Source organism: Glycine max, chromosome 16 (assembly GCF_000004515.6).
Source record: "Glycine max cultivar Williams 82 chromosome 16, Glycine_max_v4.0, whole genome shotgun sequence".
Taxonomy (NCBI): Eukaryota; Viridiplantae; Streptophyta; class Magnoliopsida; order Fabales; family Fabaceae; genus Glycine; species Glycine max.
In genome coordinates, this window is record NC_038252.2 from 26341546 (window position 1) to 26360119 (window position 18574).

The following is an 18574-nucleotide window of genomic DNA, read 5'->3' on the forward strand; positions in this document are numbered from 1 at the left end:
AAATCGGTTTTTTTGGATTCATGCTTTTAGACGTTCTAAATTCATGCTTTTTGATTATGTCCTATCACTTATACCCAATCACGAAAAAGAGTATTGCAGCGCAGATAGTATTGATAAATTAGATGAATTGCTCAATCCTGTTTTTGCATTATTGCCACCTGAATTCCTATATTCATTGCAAACATCAGGTATACCTAATCATAAATTAAAACTTAAGGTTGGAACTCCAATCATGCTATTACGAAATCTTGACCAGACTGATGGCCTGTGCAATGGAACTAGACTCATTATCACCAAACTCGGATCTAATGTGATTGAGGCTGAAGTAATTACTGGGCCTAATTCAGGAAATAGGACATACATACCCAGAATAAATATGTCTCCTTCTGAATCTGCATGGTCATTCAAACTTATAAGGAGACAGTTTTCATTCATAGTTTCTTATGCTATGACTATAAACTAATTTATTTAATTCTACATTATATTCTCTTTTACTCCTTTTGTTTAGTTTAACATATGACACATATATCATGCATGCTGTTGCATTCCAAAATTCCTATACTGACTTCGGGGAATTCAATCCAACTTCAACAAATTTATTTAATGCTGCAAATGTTATCTGAAAATTTATATTACATGATCAATATCAAATTGTTATTTCATGGTAATTTATTTATATAACTACAAATCATACAATAATTTACGAAATACACGTACAAATCCATATTATGGTTAATTAAATTGAAATCATTTTTTATTTAATGTGATTTAACGAAAATGTTTTCAAGGTACCTGGGCCACCCCTGCACATTTTGTATTCGTGCTTAAACTCCTGTACAATTGGTTTTTACACTTCCACTTAGTCTACAAATAAATCCAACTTCAATCCTTTAATATTTAATATGATGATATGATGAATATGAATGATATGAGATATCATATGATTTAATTTAATGGAAATGTTTTCGAAGTCCTTGGGGTGCTCGACCAACCATCCACAGTTTGTATTCATGCTTTCAGTCCTATACCATAAACTTTTGAACATCCACTTACTTTACAAATAAATTCAACTTATGTTCACTGTCAAATTATAATTACACCAACCAATCCCTATCGCTAATAAATACACTGCACAACTGCTGCTTAACCCTTACTTTTCCCGATACCTACACGCCTCCTGCACGCTTCATATCGCCGCTTGCTCTGCTATCAGATTGTCTTCTGAACTTCCAAAAACCGCTTTCTCATCCCACATAAAACTTACACCACTAAGGCACTATCGTAATAAATGCACTAAGACAATTACTACAGTTGTATCTCCCTATACTACATCAGATGTAATCATTATCAAGAGACGTCAGCGCTGTATAGGGTTGTGACTCTTCACAACTCTTTTTTGCATCGTTCCACAACAAAGAGTCACCATTTAATTTAATTTCTTAACTAAATCAATCATTATATCAATATAACACCACCGCCACTTACAACACTTCTATAGAGATATATCTACGTATAGTACACATCTCTTCATCTTCTTCACATTCTGGCAAACCAAATTAAACTCCTTATTCATCTTCTTTGCATCCAAGAGTCACCATTTAATTTGTTAATTAAATCAGTCATTATATCGATATAACACCACCAACACTTACAACACTTCTATACAGATATATATACCTATACTGCACTTCTTATTCATCCTCTTCGCATCCTGCCAAATTAAAGTAGACTCCCTATTCATCTTCTTTGCATTCTTATGGCCACTTCCGCATGACGCTCCGCTATTGTAATTTATTTCTTCTTCTTCTCACTTTCATCTTTCTTATATCTGTTTCCTCTATTCCTTTGGTTACTTAACATTTTCACATTATTCGTATAGTTCCCACGCGATACAATAGACAACATAAGATTCACCGCACCTTTCAGAGTTCAAAAGGTAACATTTCACATAAAAAAAAGTTTTCTACTTAACTGCATTTCCATTTTTTTTCAACTGCCTCGCCTTACTTTCTTTGCCTGCAGAACCTTCTCCAAGTTCCTTTTACCTATCACAGGCAATGGCTGCGCAACTACCCCAGATACGTTTTATTCCACTACGATGGCGAGATACATTTCATTAGGGTAAGAACGCTTGGTACTAAATTCTTTTTTGCTGATGGCTTGAATGATTTTAGACAGGCACACAACCTCCACGAAAGCGTGATTCTACATTTGGTCGCCGGTGATAAAAACACGACTTTCACCGTTCATATTGACGGACCTGCACACCACCACTCTAACCTAAAACCCATCATTTATAGAAGGAGATACATCTTTACTGTTGATATCACAGATGATATGCTACAGTAGAACCTACCTTTAGTGTGTTATACTACACTTTTTTCAGTCTATCATACTTTGTGGTTTCCTCATCATTTTATTTAACCATTCTTTCTTTTGATGATACAGACACTTCCTGCAACGGCTTCCAAATTTGTGTATGGCTCCAAAAAAAGTATTACCATCCACCACGGACTTTCAAAATCCACCAAATGGCCACTCACCATCCACCATGATGTCCCTGCCATTACACAACCATGGTTCAACCTGATTCATGAAAAAAATTTAAAAGTCGGAGATGAGGTAGTCTTTTACTACCGTTTTCATGACCATGCATGGGAGCTGCTGATAAGGAAAGCCATCGAATGGAACAACAGCAACACCGACCCCGACTCTGATGATTAAGTTTTTTTATATTCATCTTTTTTTAAAAAAAGTTTAATATTTTATGTTTCCTGCCACCACCACCAGACAATTTGCTCGCTTCAATATTACAAATATTTACGTTCCATTATATTTTCTCAACGCTTTGTTTGTCGTTTTATTTTTATATTGATTTTGCGAACTACGTTCAACCGATAGGTCAATATTGTTGGTATTTAAACGAAAACAGAGATAGGTCAATATTGACTTCTAAATTAGATTAAATAATGAAATCAAATGAACATTTAAGTTAGATTATTATATTATTCCATAATAATATGATGGTTCGAATTTCTGTTTCAAATAAATGGTTGCAATTAGTAAAATTGTTTTGATCAAAAGTGTAGCCGCAGGATTAAACCTTCTATTTGTATGCTGCTGCCATTCGTTGTATCTTTACCTTTTTCGATTTCCTTGGCACTGAAATACTAAAAACATGTGTCAGGTTTGTCTGATTTCGTTCTCATACACACTATTGTTTCTATCATGTTTTTTTTTACCCACGTCTGTGTGCAGTCCGTTTTCGGCTTTATCCAAAAAACCACATAGCTTAATACAGCTGCCACCACCTGTAACACATAACTACAAATTTGAATTTTTTTTGCTGAATTAAATTAGATTTTATTTTGGATCAGAATTAAATACTATTATTTATAGAGATAACAAAATTATTTAACATCACAACAAATTATTTGTATACACTGAAACTTTTTTTTAAACAAAGACTAAAACATAGTTTTTTATGAGTCTAAATTATCTTTTATAATCTAAATATTATTTTCATATGCTCACTAAACATTTTTACAAAATTATTTTTAAAATTTAGTCCCTCTTCACAATTAAATACATCTAAAATAATTTCTTTCTAGAAAAACACAATATTTCTTATTTATTTCCCATGTTTCTTTTATATAATTTAAATCAACTCTAAAATATTTTCAAGATAATCAAGTCTTCATGCAAATTATCTTTATGTTACATTTTAACAGATAGTATTTACATCACTTACATTAAAAATATACAAACAGCACCCTGACAAATATTATTTTTTTCACTTACAGTCTCATGATATAAACGGCATCTTGACAGATAATATTTATAGCACGGACACTCTATTTCATCAACATTATAATTATATATCTATTTAATATTCAATTATGCTGCTGTGCTTGTAATTTTATTAACCAAGTGACCCGTGCATACGCACGGGTTACAGACTAGTATATGTATATGTTAAAGTATTAACTATACACACTATAATAATTCCCTTATCAATTATAATTTGGTATTAACGGGAATTGAGTCTAGTGAAGAGATTAATTTCTTACAATGTAGAAAATAAAGATTTGAATTCTTGTTGGAAGGAGTGTTTATATTTAATGTTTGAGTGTCTCAAACAAAATTGTTTCGGAAGAAGATGGTAGACTTATGAAAAAAATATCAATTATGATGGGTGAATCATGAGTGGTTCAAATTTCAAGTTTATGACCTTTGGTAGTCCACAATTGTTGTAGTTAACGTTATTATCTTTGCAAAAGCAGGCTCTCCTTTTTTTTTTTTTTTTTATGTCTCCACAAAAGAAAGAAAAGATTATTTTGATTGCAAGATAATGGCTTTATTTAGGGGCCTCTCTCTTTGCATTGCATCTTTATATATACTTACAAATAAGCATGCACTTGTGAGCATGTGAAGGACTCTGTCCATGTCACCTTTCCCACTCATGTTGCCATCGGAATTAACGTGCGGTGGCTAGCTATTTTAGTCACTTTAACAGCAATCCCGTACTCCAAACAGAGTATATATATATAATGCAAAACAAAGCCATGGACACTTGAATCTATTGAATTTGATCACTAATCCAAACAAAACTAAAAACGAGAAAAATAGAGTGGGAGAAAAATGAAAAAGTATGGAAGTAACGGCCTAAGGTTTCGTTGTTTTTAGATACATGAAATTCAGTAAAAAAATTTATGTTTTATTTTATTCTATATACGAAATTTCCTTAGATCAATAGTAAACACACATCTCGAATAAAATTAGTTTTTGATTCAATGGATTGAGAAAAATTGGTCATCTTTGATTTAGATAAAAAAATCCTATATTAATAATTATTTATTATTTTTCATTAAATTACTATATTTACTTAAAAGTATTTAGTACATTCTTAACATTTTAAAACATTAAATACTTAATCAACTAGAGTTGGGCTTTGTGGAAGGGGCCAATATCTTACACAAGGTTCAAATTCTGGTTTAAAAAGTGTTCATATTTAATGTTGAAGCATATTTTGAATAGGGCTACCTCAATACCTTGAAAAGAGAATATTTATGGAGAACCAAAAGAAATGTTAAATACTTAATTTTATATTTTTTTAAATTTTAAATTCATAATACATGTCTTAGGGAATAAAATTTTAATATTTTTTTTTTGAGTGAATCTCAATTTTGACCACTTTAATATACACATGCATAGCACATTAATTCTTCATTTATTAGAAAGAGCAATAAGTAGAGCTATTAGGTTAACATACTAAAAAAAATAGGTTGTGAATTTAAATTCTTGACTAAAAAAATTAACAAACCAACAAGTAATATTTACTAATAAGAAAATGGGTCGTAAATATATTTACTTATAATATTAAGAAATTTATAATATTATTTAATGACAAATCATCTTATATATTAAATTTAATTTATTGACTTTTATAATAAAACTATCATAAAGTAATGCTACCATACTTTTTGATTGATTAACATTGTAGTTTACTAATTTACGTTAATAATCTATAAAAATTAACCTCTATTAAAAAAATGAACACGAATTTTATCTTTTTAAAAGGTCAAATTAATTTAACTCTTAATCGTATACTAATAATTTAACCTCATCTTCAATGAAAGCATTTTTAGTGACTATTTTTAAATGAGAATATTTTTAAGAGTTGTTCTTCAATGATAAAATTTTTAGAAATTATTCCAATCTTATAGATTGAGTATTTAGTTTTAGATTTTAAATTTGATATATATATATATATATATATATATATGTATATATTAAAAAATATAGTTCTTAATTATATATTCAAATTTAGTTTGATTTAATAACTAGTTCAAAATCTTTTCTCTCAACCGTTCTAAAAACCCTCCTTGCATCTTTATTTGCATACTTAATTTCTTTAATTACTTATCATTACTAATTTACTACACTCTTTTCAATTTTCATCTTTTATTTCTAAATTGAAATTCAATATTTTTTTAAAAATTATCGCTAAATTAAAAATAATATTGAATCATAATACAAGTTAATTCACATGTTAACAATATTTATTTATTATAAATATTAATTAAATAAAAGAAAAACATTTATCTTATACATTATACATTCTAGTTAATGATAATTTTGTTGCACAAAATAGTAGAATTGATGACCACACTAATGTATTGGTTTTGTTCATTCATTGCATGGAATGAGGAAGGTGGTCGAAGGTGAGTTTAGGCCAACTCTCCTTACGCGGTTGTTGACTTGTGATGTGAACTCATCAGTGTGAAACTTCCTCACCGTTGTAATGGCGGCAGAATGACAAGCATGGGTAAATGATATATATATATATATAAATTTTCATCTATCAAACACTTTTTGCAGTAAGAAATGATAACTATAAATAAATGCACATAATTTTTCAAAGTAGTATTTTTTTATTTATCTTTTATGTTTTTTAAAATTTTATTTTTTTTATTTTTTATTTTTTTAAAATATTAGTGTCTTGTTAAATTTTAAATTTTAAAATAATTAATTTAAATAGTGTCGATTAAAAATTGTTAATGTGTCTTTTAAAAGTAAATTATGTAAGAAACATATTTGTGATGTTGGATTAGATTGCATTTATTTGAGTGATGAATTAAGTAATTTGTTTTTAAAAGACTCAATGATGATTTTTAGTTGTTATTATTTTAAATTAATTATTTTAAAACTTAAAAATTAATAAAACAATAATATTTCTAATGAAAATTAAAAAATGAAATAATTTTTTTAAAATTTAATGTATTAAAATTAAAAAACACTAAAATATAAAAAAATAAAAGATGCCATTTAGCCTCACTTTTAATATATGATTCATATATGATTATATGGTCACATTTATATTCTCACATACGAAAATGTATTGTTAGAGTCGACTCAGTATATTCTTAGACGTAAAACAAACTCTGAGGTAAGGTCTTTTTAAAATTAATAAAACTAATAAATTAATTAAAGGCCTTACAAAAATTAAAAATAAATTTTCCTCAGGCAGAGTATTCAGACCCCATTTACTAAGGAAAAAATAATTTAGTTACCACTATACTTAATAAAAGGTTATATAAATATAACAATATTAAATAATTTTTTTCAATAACTTAAAGCAAGGATTTTAACTACCTTATGCTTAGGCTGACCTTGTATATGATATAAGAATAACTTTCTTATAAAATAATAATTAAGAATGAACAATCTCAAATTAAAAATACCAAACCAGATCTTTTGAATGCCATAACATTGAAGTTTCAATAGAAATACAAGTAAATAGCCAAAAAGAAAAATACTCAATTACGCCATGTGGTTGAAGTTGAGCACAGAAAATCATAGCCCCGATCAAGAACACAACGAAATTGACAAAGACACTTCTCTCTCTCTCTCTCTAACATAAAACATAATATCTCATTATTCATTTGTCTTCTCTCTTTAGTTTCTAACTATTCAACCCACCAATACAACACAAAACCAATCCCCACAAACACCAACCCATCTTTTCTCTCTCACAAATTTCCTTGGTCAAGCAAGTGGCAACCACGCCAAACAGAAGAGCTTCCTTACATGGGTCTCTGCTTCTCCTCCTCTTCATCCACACCTCACTCCTCTTCCCTCAACCGCCCTCAGCAGTACTCAGGCAAGTCTTCCCCAAGCACACGTCACATGTTCCTGCTGATTCTCCTTTTTCTTTTATAACCACTTCGGTTCGGTTTGGTTCGATTTTTTTCAGGCTCAGCGAGCACTGACACCAAGAACGTGGGATTCTCCGCGACCACGAGCAGCGCCGGGAAGAGCCAATTCTCGGAGATCGCGAGTGGGAGCATCAACAGCAGCCAAGGCTCTCTTCCTCTTCCTCTTCCTTCTCCCGATGGCCAGATTCTAGAAAGGCCGAACCTGAAGGTGTTCAGCTTCGGAGACCTGAAATCTGCCACCAAGAGTTTCAAGTCCGATACATTGCTCGGTGAAGGCGGGTTCGGAAGAGTTTACAAGGGATGGTTGGATGAGAAGACCCTCTCCCCGGCCAAAGCAGGCTCCGGAATGGTCGTTGCCATCAAAAAGTTGAACCCCGAAAGCACGCAAGGCTTCCAAGAGTGGCAGGTAATAACTTTATTTTCATCTCTTCCATTGACTTTTTTTTTTCAAGAGTAAAGATTGAACATACTACTATCTCTTAACCAAAAATTTGAAGCACTTTACTCTACTTTAGAAATCCGAGGACTCAATTGTATGGGTACGTAAAATACAAGATTTCCAATAGTTTGAATATTTTCATCACATGCATCCAGCAAAATTTAATTATGTTACATGTGTGTTGGATGTATTCTATGTGTTCGAGCCGTCCAACAAATGTATTAGAAATGAAACCTGAGACAGATGTACACCTAAACAAATTGCTTTCGTCCCCAAGAACAAAGGAGTGTGTTAGTTGTAAGAGGTGTGAATCTGTCGCACGGGAAATTACTCAAATGTTTCGCCGCTGAACCAAACTTTCCTAAGTTTCTTTCATTTACTTTTCTTACTTTAATTCTCAAGGCACTAATTTTTACATCTAAATTAATAGAAAATGAATAAATAACATGTACATCAATCTTGTAAAAATTACACAGTCAGTCATTTCGCTACAAATTATTACATATATATAATAAATTTATTGATTTTTATAATAAGTATATCTCAAAAGTTATAAGTTTTAATTGATTAAAAGTGAAAAAGTTCATGAAAGTTTATGGATATATTCTAATTAAAGTCTTATTTTTTCTTGTAATTGATAGTACTTTTTAATTTTTTTTTCAATTGAAGTTTATCTAGTTAATAATTAACTGGGTTATCATTATTTATTAATAAATATTGCACTGTTAGTGATGCTATGATCTTTTACATAATTATCTGTGGGTCTTTCTTTCTGTTTTTCTAATCGCCTAGTTAATTAATTGGCAGTACTTTATTTTTCTATTTTGTTAGTGGTTGAAGAAGAATTGAGAAAAATTAAGAAGAATTTCCAATTCAAGTTTTTGTAGTAATTAATGCTGTTCAATATTGTACAGTTAGCAATGCTATGTCCTTACATCATTATCTACTGGTCTGTGTCTTTTTTGCTGTTGACTGAAGAGTTAGTTTTGAAGATAGTTTAGAATTAGAGTGTTAATTAATATGGTGGTGGTGGTGACGGTGATCTTCATTTGATTCTGCAATGTGGAGTCACACCTGTGGTTGGTGCTGGGGGGTTTGATATTCCACAGGAACTATAGTATTAAATAATCGAGTCTGAAAGAATGTGGTTGGAAATTTTGTTGTGGGGCCCACTTACATGACCTGTTTTTCTTCCATTCATTGGATATCCACAAGTGAAGATGGGTTATTAAAATACGGTGCCTTAAATTCCGCACCATTGAATGCTTGACTCATGGTATGATATGGTACTACTCAAAATGGGCGTTTACCTTTCACTTTTTAAATTGGATCGTTTTGGCTGTTTGTGCTAGCTATTTTTCCCTTGACTTTTTCCTTCACATAAGGGGAAACAAAATTATTCATGTTCCGTACATCATGTTTGAAAAGTATGATGCCATCACATTACCATTTCGCAAAGGGAACTACTTTTTAAGTTCTTGTACACGTGGTGATCCAGCCTAACAATTTCTTATGAAAACTAGTTAATAATAGTATGTTTGCTTTGAGATGTGAATTGGGATTTTTGTTAAAGATTGTTTTTGGTATTAATTGGACAATGCTAATGAATCTGAAATAGATTGCTGAGGTTTCCAGAGTGGACTGTTGTTGAGGTATCCAAAATGGACTAAGATGATTTGTCCGAAGTCTTCTAGTGATGGTGAACTCTTAGCAAATTTGATGATCAAGTTATTAAATATTCAACCAGAGTGATGATGTGTAATAAATGAGCCGCTCATACAATGATGCTAGTTGTATTTACAAGAGCCTAACACGAGTTGGATTCCTTGATATGGAGTAAGGCCTCTCAAGGGCAATATTCTCTTGTCATGATTTCATCTTGAAAATCTTACTCTTGATTATTAATCTAGGTTGATCCAACTTTTCAGTTGAGGTAATCCGTTATATGGATTGAAACTTGAGCCTAGTTCGGAACGAAGATGAATTATTGAAATACTTAATACAAGCTTTTCATGACAATGTTTGTAAAATTAGATGAACTCGTTCTATTCTAAAGGACATACTAAATCAAAATGTTTGCCATTCTATCATGTGTTTCAGTTGGCGTATTGCATTTAATTTTACAGTTTTACTATCAACACAATATAGTACCTTCCAAGTTAAATTCAGTCTAGCTATTTAATTATCTAACATGTTTTTCTGTTGATTGGAAAATGCAGTCAGAAGTGAACTTTTTAGGAAGGCTTTCTCACCCCAACCTGGTCAAGTTGTTGGGTTATTGTTGGGACGATGATGAGCTTCTTCTTGTTTATGAATTCTTGCCAAAGGGAAGCTTGGAGAATCATCTTTTCAGAAGTATGTAAATTGAAGACCATTAAAATGAATATAAGAAAACTCATCCTCATGAATTTGAGTTTAATTCATTCTCTGTCATTTTTCTGAGCAGGAAATCCTAACATAGAACCACTTTCTTGGAACACCCGGCTTAAAATAGCTATTGGTGCAGCTCGGGGATTAGCTTTCTTGCACGCCTCCGAAAAGCAAGTCATATACCGAGACTTCAAGGCCTCAAATATACTTCTCGATTTGGTCAGTTATTTTTTCGTAGTTGATTTTCTTATGTTGTTTGTTAGTCTACCTTTTCCCTTTTTCTCTTAGAGATGGAAGCTAAAGGAAATGTAGTATCAAATAGGGATGAACAGACAGCTTACAAATTTGGACCCCATTGTTGTTTTACTACCAACCTCATGCGGAAAAGGTTAACTTAATCTGTTAAGAGAATATCAACTGAAAAATGCAGTATCTTCGTTCTCATTTTCTCTTGTTTTTTTAGTGCTGTCAATATATATTATAGACCCGAATACTGGATGTAGTTGAAGAATATTACATGATGTTATGTGTGCATACTGCATAATTATAATTTTAAAGTAAGAGAATTGATATTTATTTATTGTTAAATTCCTCAGATCATTTAGATAACCGATTGTTTTGTGTCCTACAGAATTTCAATGCAAAAATCTCAGATTTTGGCTTGGCGAAATTGGGGCCTTCTGGGGGACAATCACATGTAACTACCAGGGTCATGGGTACGTATGGTTATGCTGCTCCAGAATACATAGCAACAGGTAACTATATCTTGACATAATTGACAATTAAAGGAACTTGAAATGTATGTTTTGACTATTAATGACTCACGAGGCATAATATGACCCAAGAATTACATGCCATGCAATATAAGAAGGAAATGGAAGCAAAATCTAGGACAAAATGAATGGTTTATCTGGTTTGAGAATTTCATTTTTTGTTTATATTTCCTATTATCATATCTAATTACTAAAATGCCACTTGACTTCTTGATTTCAAAGATTTGTACGTGAAAAGAAGGAATTGTGCTGTTTTCACTATTTATAAGAATAAGAAATAAACTAAAAATAAGTCAGCATATTAGCATTTTTGTAACTATAAGTAAAAACAAGAAATGAAAACAGACAAAGACAAAGCTTCCTTAAACCAAATTGACCTTAATGTAATATTCTAAAGCAATCAATGGTTTGTGGAAGATGAGGTAGGGGAAGGTAGACTAAAAATAAGGAATATTTCAACAGGTCACTTGTATCAATATTTCAACCACAAATTAACATGACTTTGAATTGTATTAATATTTCAACAGGCCACTTGTATGTGAAGAGTGATGTCTACGGATTTGGCGTAGTGCTACTTGAAATACTGACAGGCATGCGGGCACTTGACACAAAACGGCCAACAGGGCAGCAGAACCTAGTTGAATGGACCAAGCCTCTTCTCTCTTCCAAGAAAAAGTTGAAAACAATAATGGATGCTAAGATAGTGGGTCAATATTCACCAAAGGCAGCGTTTCAAGCAGCACAACTTACTGTAAAATGTCTAGAACATGACCCCAAACAACGTCCTTCCATGAAAGAAGTGCTTGAGGGATTGGAAGCCATTGAAGCTATCCATGAAAAATCCAAGGAATCCAAAACCCGCAATTCTTATCAATCTCCTCGGCAGAGAGTTGTGAGAGTATAAGTAAATTTGTATACAAAAGAAGACCACTAGAGAGTGAGAATAGCCATATGGTCCATTGAATGTTGGATCACTCACCTAATAGATGTGATTTCTTTCTTTCTTTTTTCTTGTGTTGCTTGGAAGGGGAGAATTTTACTGGGCTTTTACATGTATGATTTTTTTGTGAATTATTCACATTTTTATAAAATGGGAAAATATTTTGTAAGTGCAATAAAGTAACAAAATTTTGATGCCAATATGTCACTTTTTTATCAAGACTTTTTCTTTCATCAATGGAAAGTTGATCGGCTCAAGTATATCTTTAATAGTAGAATAGTTAAGAGTCTTATTTGAGCATTATTATATATCATACATGTTTGTTTATATATATATATATATATATATATATATTATCCAAGACCCACAAAATATACGTGGCATCCTACTTTTAGATCCATGCTAGCTCTGCTAAAAGTGCATAAACGCTTGACCATTAGCAGTCGGGTTCCTCAAGTTTATCTCTAACCTAACTAATATTCAAATGTATTTGAATATCTTACCCATTGGCAGGTAATTAATCATCTATAACACCACACATTATCTATAAGGTACAATTATCTTCTATCTTTTATCTATAAGCAAATGTTTATCTCTAACATTATCTATAAGCTTCCGGTTATTATCTACAAGCCAAAAATTATCTACAAGGCTATAACAACCCCTACAAACAAGGACCAACATCCTCGCTCAACTAATATAAATATAGGTTCCATCGAACTCCTATACATGACTTGCTCACACACTCAGCACACAACAACAAGCCTGTGCTCCCTTCTCTTTCTCGCCCATACGAGCTTACTTCAGCATATACTTGCTTTGCTTTTCTCACACATATTCTTACTTGAGCGTCAAAGTCCTTTGTTTTGCAGGTCCCTCCTCCTGTTAAAGGCACCTCTCCAAGCTGACATGTGAAGTTCAGGACCCCACTCAACTACATCCATCTTGACATGTCATGATTTCAGATTTTAGTAAGAACATTTGGCGCCCACCGTGGGGCCGCAGTAAAACATTCCCCGTGGCCTCTCATTAATCCTCTCACATTCATCCATGGTTAGCACTTGGTCTGGTCTCAGGCGTGAGACCCCCCTCGCATACTCCCATCCTCCTCTGGCGGCTATGACCGACACAAACATTGTACAACAACTCCAAAACCACGTCGCAGAGATTGAGCGACACCACGAGAAAGAGTTGACAAAGCTAAAGGTTAACCATGACTAGCTAAAGGCTTGTATCAGACACCCCCGCGACGACGAGCAATCCGCCCACACCTTGGCTAAACGGACTCAAGGGAAATCACACCCTCGACGCACAGGCACCATTGCCGATGATCTGAGCCTCTTCCACATGCTTCGTCGAGTGCAAACTGTGCGTCAACATCTATTTATCAATTGCATTATGGAGGGAGACATACCCTTGGGGGTGGAAACCACTCAACCTCAAGTGGTACGATGGGACAACAGATCCAAACGAGCATCTGGATGTTTTCCTGAAATAAGTGAACCTCTACACCAATGACAATGCAATTCTATGTCGTGTCTTCCCTACCTCCTTCAAGGGGGTAGCACTGACCTGCTATGGTGGACTTCCACCTAGGCCCATAGACAACTTCGACACCCTCATCGAACGATTCAGTGCACAGTATGCCACTATCAAGTCTCATCGCATGAGCTCGACCGCCTTGGCCAATCTGCGACAAGTAGATGATGAGTCCCTCAGAAAATTCATGGACGGATTTGGGCTCACAACTGTCCAAATTCGAAATCTCAATCCCGAGATATCGTTGCATTCCATGCTCCTCATCTTACGCCTTGACAAGTTCGTAGACAATTTGTTCAAAAAACCACTTGGTAGAATGGACGAACTACGCGAACGAGCCAAGAGCTACATACAAATAGAAGAAATGACCAGATTTAGGAATGAAGTCTGGCAAGCCGGACAGAAGTGCGACAAGCGCAAAGCACACACTAAAGGCCCCAAGTACGAGCATTACACACCCTTAATGACCAATCATACTACGATTCTCAAGGAAGCATTGAACCTGAAGGTACCCATCTGGCTACTCCAGACGAAACCTCCCAGGTCGGGGTTAGATGTAACCAAATACTACAGATATCACCGAGGTATTGGTCATAATATCGAATACTGCTGGGCCCTAAAGGACAAGATAAAAGAAATTATACAAGCTGGGTACTTAACTCAGTTTGTTAAAAGACCAGACAACCACCAAGTAGGACCAAGACTCGGAGGACATCCAAAAGAGCAGCATAGGAACCATGAAGCAGACAAAAGAAGAGCAGAAGATCAAGGCAGACAAAGACACCAACAACAGCGGCGTGGGCGACAACCTCCACCAGAACAGGAACCAGCCTAAACACATCAGAGGTGTAATCAACACCATCGCTGACAGTTTTTCCTATGGAGGATAGTCTAGCCATTTTCAAAAATGACATTTACACGCCATTTATGACATCCACATTAACTTTGTTGATGCACCCTTATAGTGAAGTCTCCCTCTTATCACCTTTACGGACAGGGACTTCAAGGGCATCAACCTCGTCAACCAAGACGACCATGTGGTTGTCTCCATCATCATTCTGATCTTCATAGTGTCCAGAGTCCTCATCGACCAAGGAAGTTCCGTTGATATCCTATACTGGAAAACCTTCTAGAGACTCGAAGTCTCACCCAACACTATCCACCCTTACGCCAGTCCACTCCTCGACTTTGTAGGCGAGAGAGTTGAGACCAGAGGCTACATGGTCATTGATGACCACTTTTGGTCAAGGCAAGCTCTCCAAGAGCTTTACCATCACATATCTACTGCTTGACCTAAACACATTATACTTTGACTTAATTGGAAGGAAGACACTCAACGAGCTTGGAGCCGTAGTGTCCATGCTCCATCTAACAATGAAATTCCCTACACTAACAGGGGAGATTGTAACCATTAAGGCTGACCAAAAGCAAGCACGATAATGCTATGCAGAGAGCCTAAAGGTAGCACCATATCCTCCCATCTGGGAGCCTGCCATGCCTCACCCCACAATGGTTAAAGACACTCAAGATATGACAGTGGACAAAGGGTCTCAAATTCAAGCCCTGATTATGTACCAAGCACGTGGCTCAGTAGGGACCTTACTAGTCATGAGTATTGGCGCATTGCGGAAGTGCTACGAAGAAACACAAATTTATTTATCTAGTAGCCATTTGACATGTCGAGGATCCATCCCGGTATAATTTGCCATAAACTGGCTATCTGCTCGTAGGCCAAACCTGTATCACAAAAGATAGGAGAAGAGTGACGTAAAGTCATCAAAGAAGAAGTTGACAAGTTCCTCCATGAAAATTTCATCAGGGAAGTTAGGTTTTCCACTTGGCTCGCCAACGTCGTCATGGTAAAAAAGGCCAACGACTAATGACAAACGTGCACTGATTACACTGATCTGAACAAGGCATGCCCCAAAGACGCATAATCTCTACCTAGCATCGGTAGGCTAGTCGATGGAGCGTCCAAATTCCAGGTGCTAAGTTTCCTGGATGCTTACTCTAGATACAGACAAGGAGAAAACGGCATTCATCACTGAAGATGCCAACTTTTGCTATAGGGTCATGCCATTCGACCTAAAAAATGCAGGTGCAACATACTAACGACTAATGGACCGAGTCTTCAAACAAAAAATCAGATGAAATGTCGAGGTATATGTAGACAACATGGTTTTCAAGTCTCAAAGCATACCTCAACATGTGGCGTACCTGGAAGAAGTCTCTAAGCATACCCTGAAAAATGTACTTTTGGGTTAGGCGATGACAAGTTCCTCGACTTCATGATCACACACCAACATTCAAGAAGTCAAGAAGCTCTACCAACATTATACTGGAGATGTGTAGCTCCACCAACATTCAAGAAGTCAAGAAGTTCAACGATAGGCTAGCATCCCTGTCCAGGTTCCTCCCAAAGCTCGCTGAAAAGGCAAAGTCATTTTACAAACTGCTCAAGAAAACTAAGCCCTTCTCATGGGACGAGACTTGTGAACAAGCCTTCCTGGCTTTCAAGAAGACCATTGCCACACCGCTAGTTTTGAGTCGACCCAAGCCGGGAACACCCTTGCTCCTGTATGTCTCGGTAGTCGATGAAGCCATTAGCTTAGTCCTCGTATAAGAGAAATGGAAACACCAATTCCCTATCTACTTTACCAGCTACATGCTCTATGACCTCAAGAAGCGCTACCAAATGATCGAAAAGGTGGCGCTAGCACTCGTCACCTCAGCCCGACAACTTAGGCCCTACTTCTAGAGTTATCAAGTGGTAGTGAAGACGAACTACCCTATCAAGCAGGTTTTGAGAAAGCCTTAACTCGCAAGAAGAATGGTGGCTTGGTTCGTCGAACTTTCAAAGTTTGACATCCAATACGAGTCATGCATCCCCATGAAGACACAATTCGTGATTGACTTTCTGGCAGAATTTGCTGGAAATGACATAGCCACCCTAGACTGGTGGATCTTTTATGTCGACAGTGCGACTAACGTAAAAGGAAGCAGGGTAGGGATCATCCTCAAAGGCCCTGACAATATCACTCTAGAGCAAGCCCTCAAACAACCAGGCAAAGTACCAGTCCCTCATTGAAGGTTTGAAGCTAACAAGAGAAGTCAGAGCCAAGAGGCTACGATGCTACACAGGCTTGCTACTTTTCCAAGGACAGGTTGCCAACATATACCAAACCAAGGAAATAGTGTTGCTCAAGTACTATTACATAGAAAAGTTTTTCATTGATAATTTCAAAAGTTTCGAAATGTACTACATCCTAAGGGAAAGCAATACCCGAGTGGAGCTACCCTCCAAGCTGGCCAGAACCAAGAAGGTAGGGCACCTTAAGACCATTATACAAGAGACGCTCCAAACTCTTAACATAGATGTTGAGGAAGTTATGGCCGGAGAAAAGGAGGAACCAAACTAAATGACCCCCCTAAAAAACTTCCTAATATGGGGGGTCCTGCCACCAAATGAGGACTCAAACAAAAGGATAGCTACTACGCCATCCTTGATAGCGAGCTATTCAAAAGAGGGTTGACAGCACCTTTACTAAAATGCCTAAAGATTCAAAAAGAAGACTACGTCATGAGAAAACTTCATGAAGGAATCTACGGTCTCCATACCGGTGGACGCTCCTTAGCCACTAAAGCGGTATGAGCTGGCTACTACTGGCCAACACTCAGGGCAGATGCCCTCGACTTTACCAGGAGATGGAGATGATGTCAAGAATTTGCATACGTGCCATGCAACCCTATTAACAATTTTCACAGTCTGAGCTCCCCTTGGCTCTTCGCAATGTGGGAACGAACATCCTGGGACCACTGCCAAAGGCCCTAAGAGCAGTCAAAATACTTACTAGTCGCCATCGACTACTTCACCAAGTGGATAGAAGCAGGACCACTTTGAGAAATTATGACCAGCGAGGTGGAAAAATTCACCTGGAAATACCTTATATGCAAGTACGATTTCCCATACGCCATTGTCATCTACAACGACACTTAATTCAAAGCTCAGACTTACGAAAACTTCCTGACAAGGCTAGGCATCAAGCACCTAGTCACCTCTATCGAACATCCTCAGATTAATAGACAAGAAGAGGCAGCTAAGAAAGTCATCCTCAGGGCCTTACGAACTAGACTCGACAAGTCTAAGGGCCTATGAAAAGAAGAACTCTACAGCATACTCTGGGTGTACCACTATACACCCTAGACAACCACAAACGAAACTCCTTACCAACTCACATATGGAAAAGATGCCATGATCCCTGTAGAAGTTGAGGAACCGTCGACAAGGAAACTACTATTCTAGCAATAGCAAAATGAAGAAAATATGAGAGTGGAACTTGAAACCACCAAATAAGTCCGAGAAATGGCGAAGATTAGAGAAGAAGCTGTCAAACTTTGAGCAGCTAGAAGATACAATACAAAGATTCAACCACGAGCCTTTCAACCTAGCGATCTCGTATGACGAGTTCGAAGTGAAGCCAGAAAAGATCCTTGAGCGGGAAAGCTTGGCCCCAACTGGGAAGGTCCTTTCAGGGTTACATCCAACCTTGACAACGGAGCGTACCGACTACAAGAGCTGGATGGCAAAGCAATCCCACGAATGTGAAATGCCACCCACCTGAAGTTTTACTTTAGCTGACCTACACTCGAAACCCGATGTTGTACTCTTTTTCCTACTCAAGTCTGTTGTCCCAAAAATAGAAAAAAATAGGGTTTTGGCTTGAAGGCTTTTTAACGAGACACATCTAGGGTAATGAAGGGAATTTGTACTCAATTACTTACATTGAATAAAATT

The 18574-nt window shown here is 35.6% G+C and overlaps 2 protein-coding genes across 3 annotated transcripts; both read left to right on the top strand.

Annotated features, from left to right (window-relative positions):
* Nucleotides 1-7355: 7355 nt before the first annotated feature.
* Nucleotides 7356-12409, top strand: LOC100305411 (protein kinase). 2 transcript variants are annotated; one of them, XM_041010160.1, is made up of 6 exons: nucleotides 7356-7663; nucleotides 7757-8124; nucleotides 10377-10512; nucleotides 10604-10746; nucleotides 11159-11282; nucleotides 11828-12409. In XM_041010160.1, the coding sequence occupies exons 1-6, from the start codon at nucleotides 7591-7593 to the stop codon at nucleotides 12202-12204; spliced, it is 1221 nt and encodes a 406-aa protein (XP_040866094.1). In that variant the 5' UTR covers nucleotides 7356-7590; the 3' UTR covers nucleotides 12205-12409. The 2 variants fall into 2 exon arrangements, with proteins under 2 accessions (XP_040866094.1, NP_001234995.1); NM_001248066.1 differs by lacking the exon at nucleotides 7356-7663 and adding an exon at nucleotides 8234-8257 and having other exon boundaries at nucleotides 8065-8124; nucleotides 11828-12204.
* Nucleotides 12410-13290: 881 nt separating this feature from the next.
* LOC106796437 (uncharacterized) lies at nucleotides 13291-14614 on the top strand. The gene is made up of 2 exons (XM_014768716.1): nucleotides 13291-13446; nucleotides 13799-14614. Exons 1-2 carry the CDS (start codon nucleotides 13291-13293, stop codon nucleotides 14612-14614), a joined length of 972 nt encoding a protein of 323 aa, XP_014624202.1.
* Nucleotides 14615-18574: the final 3960 nt, after the last annotated feature.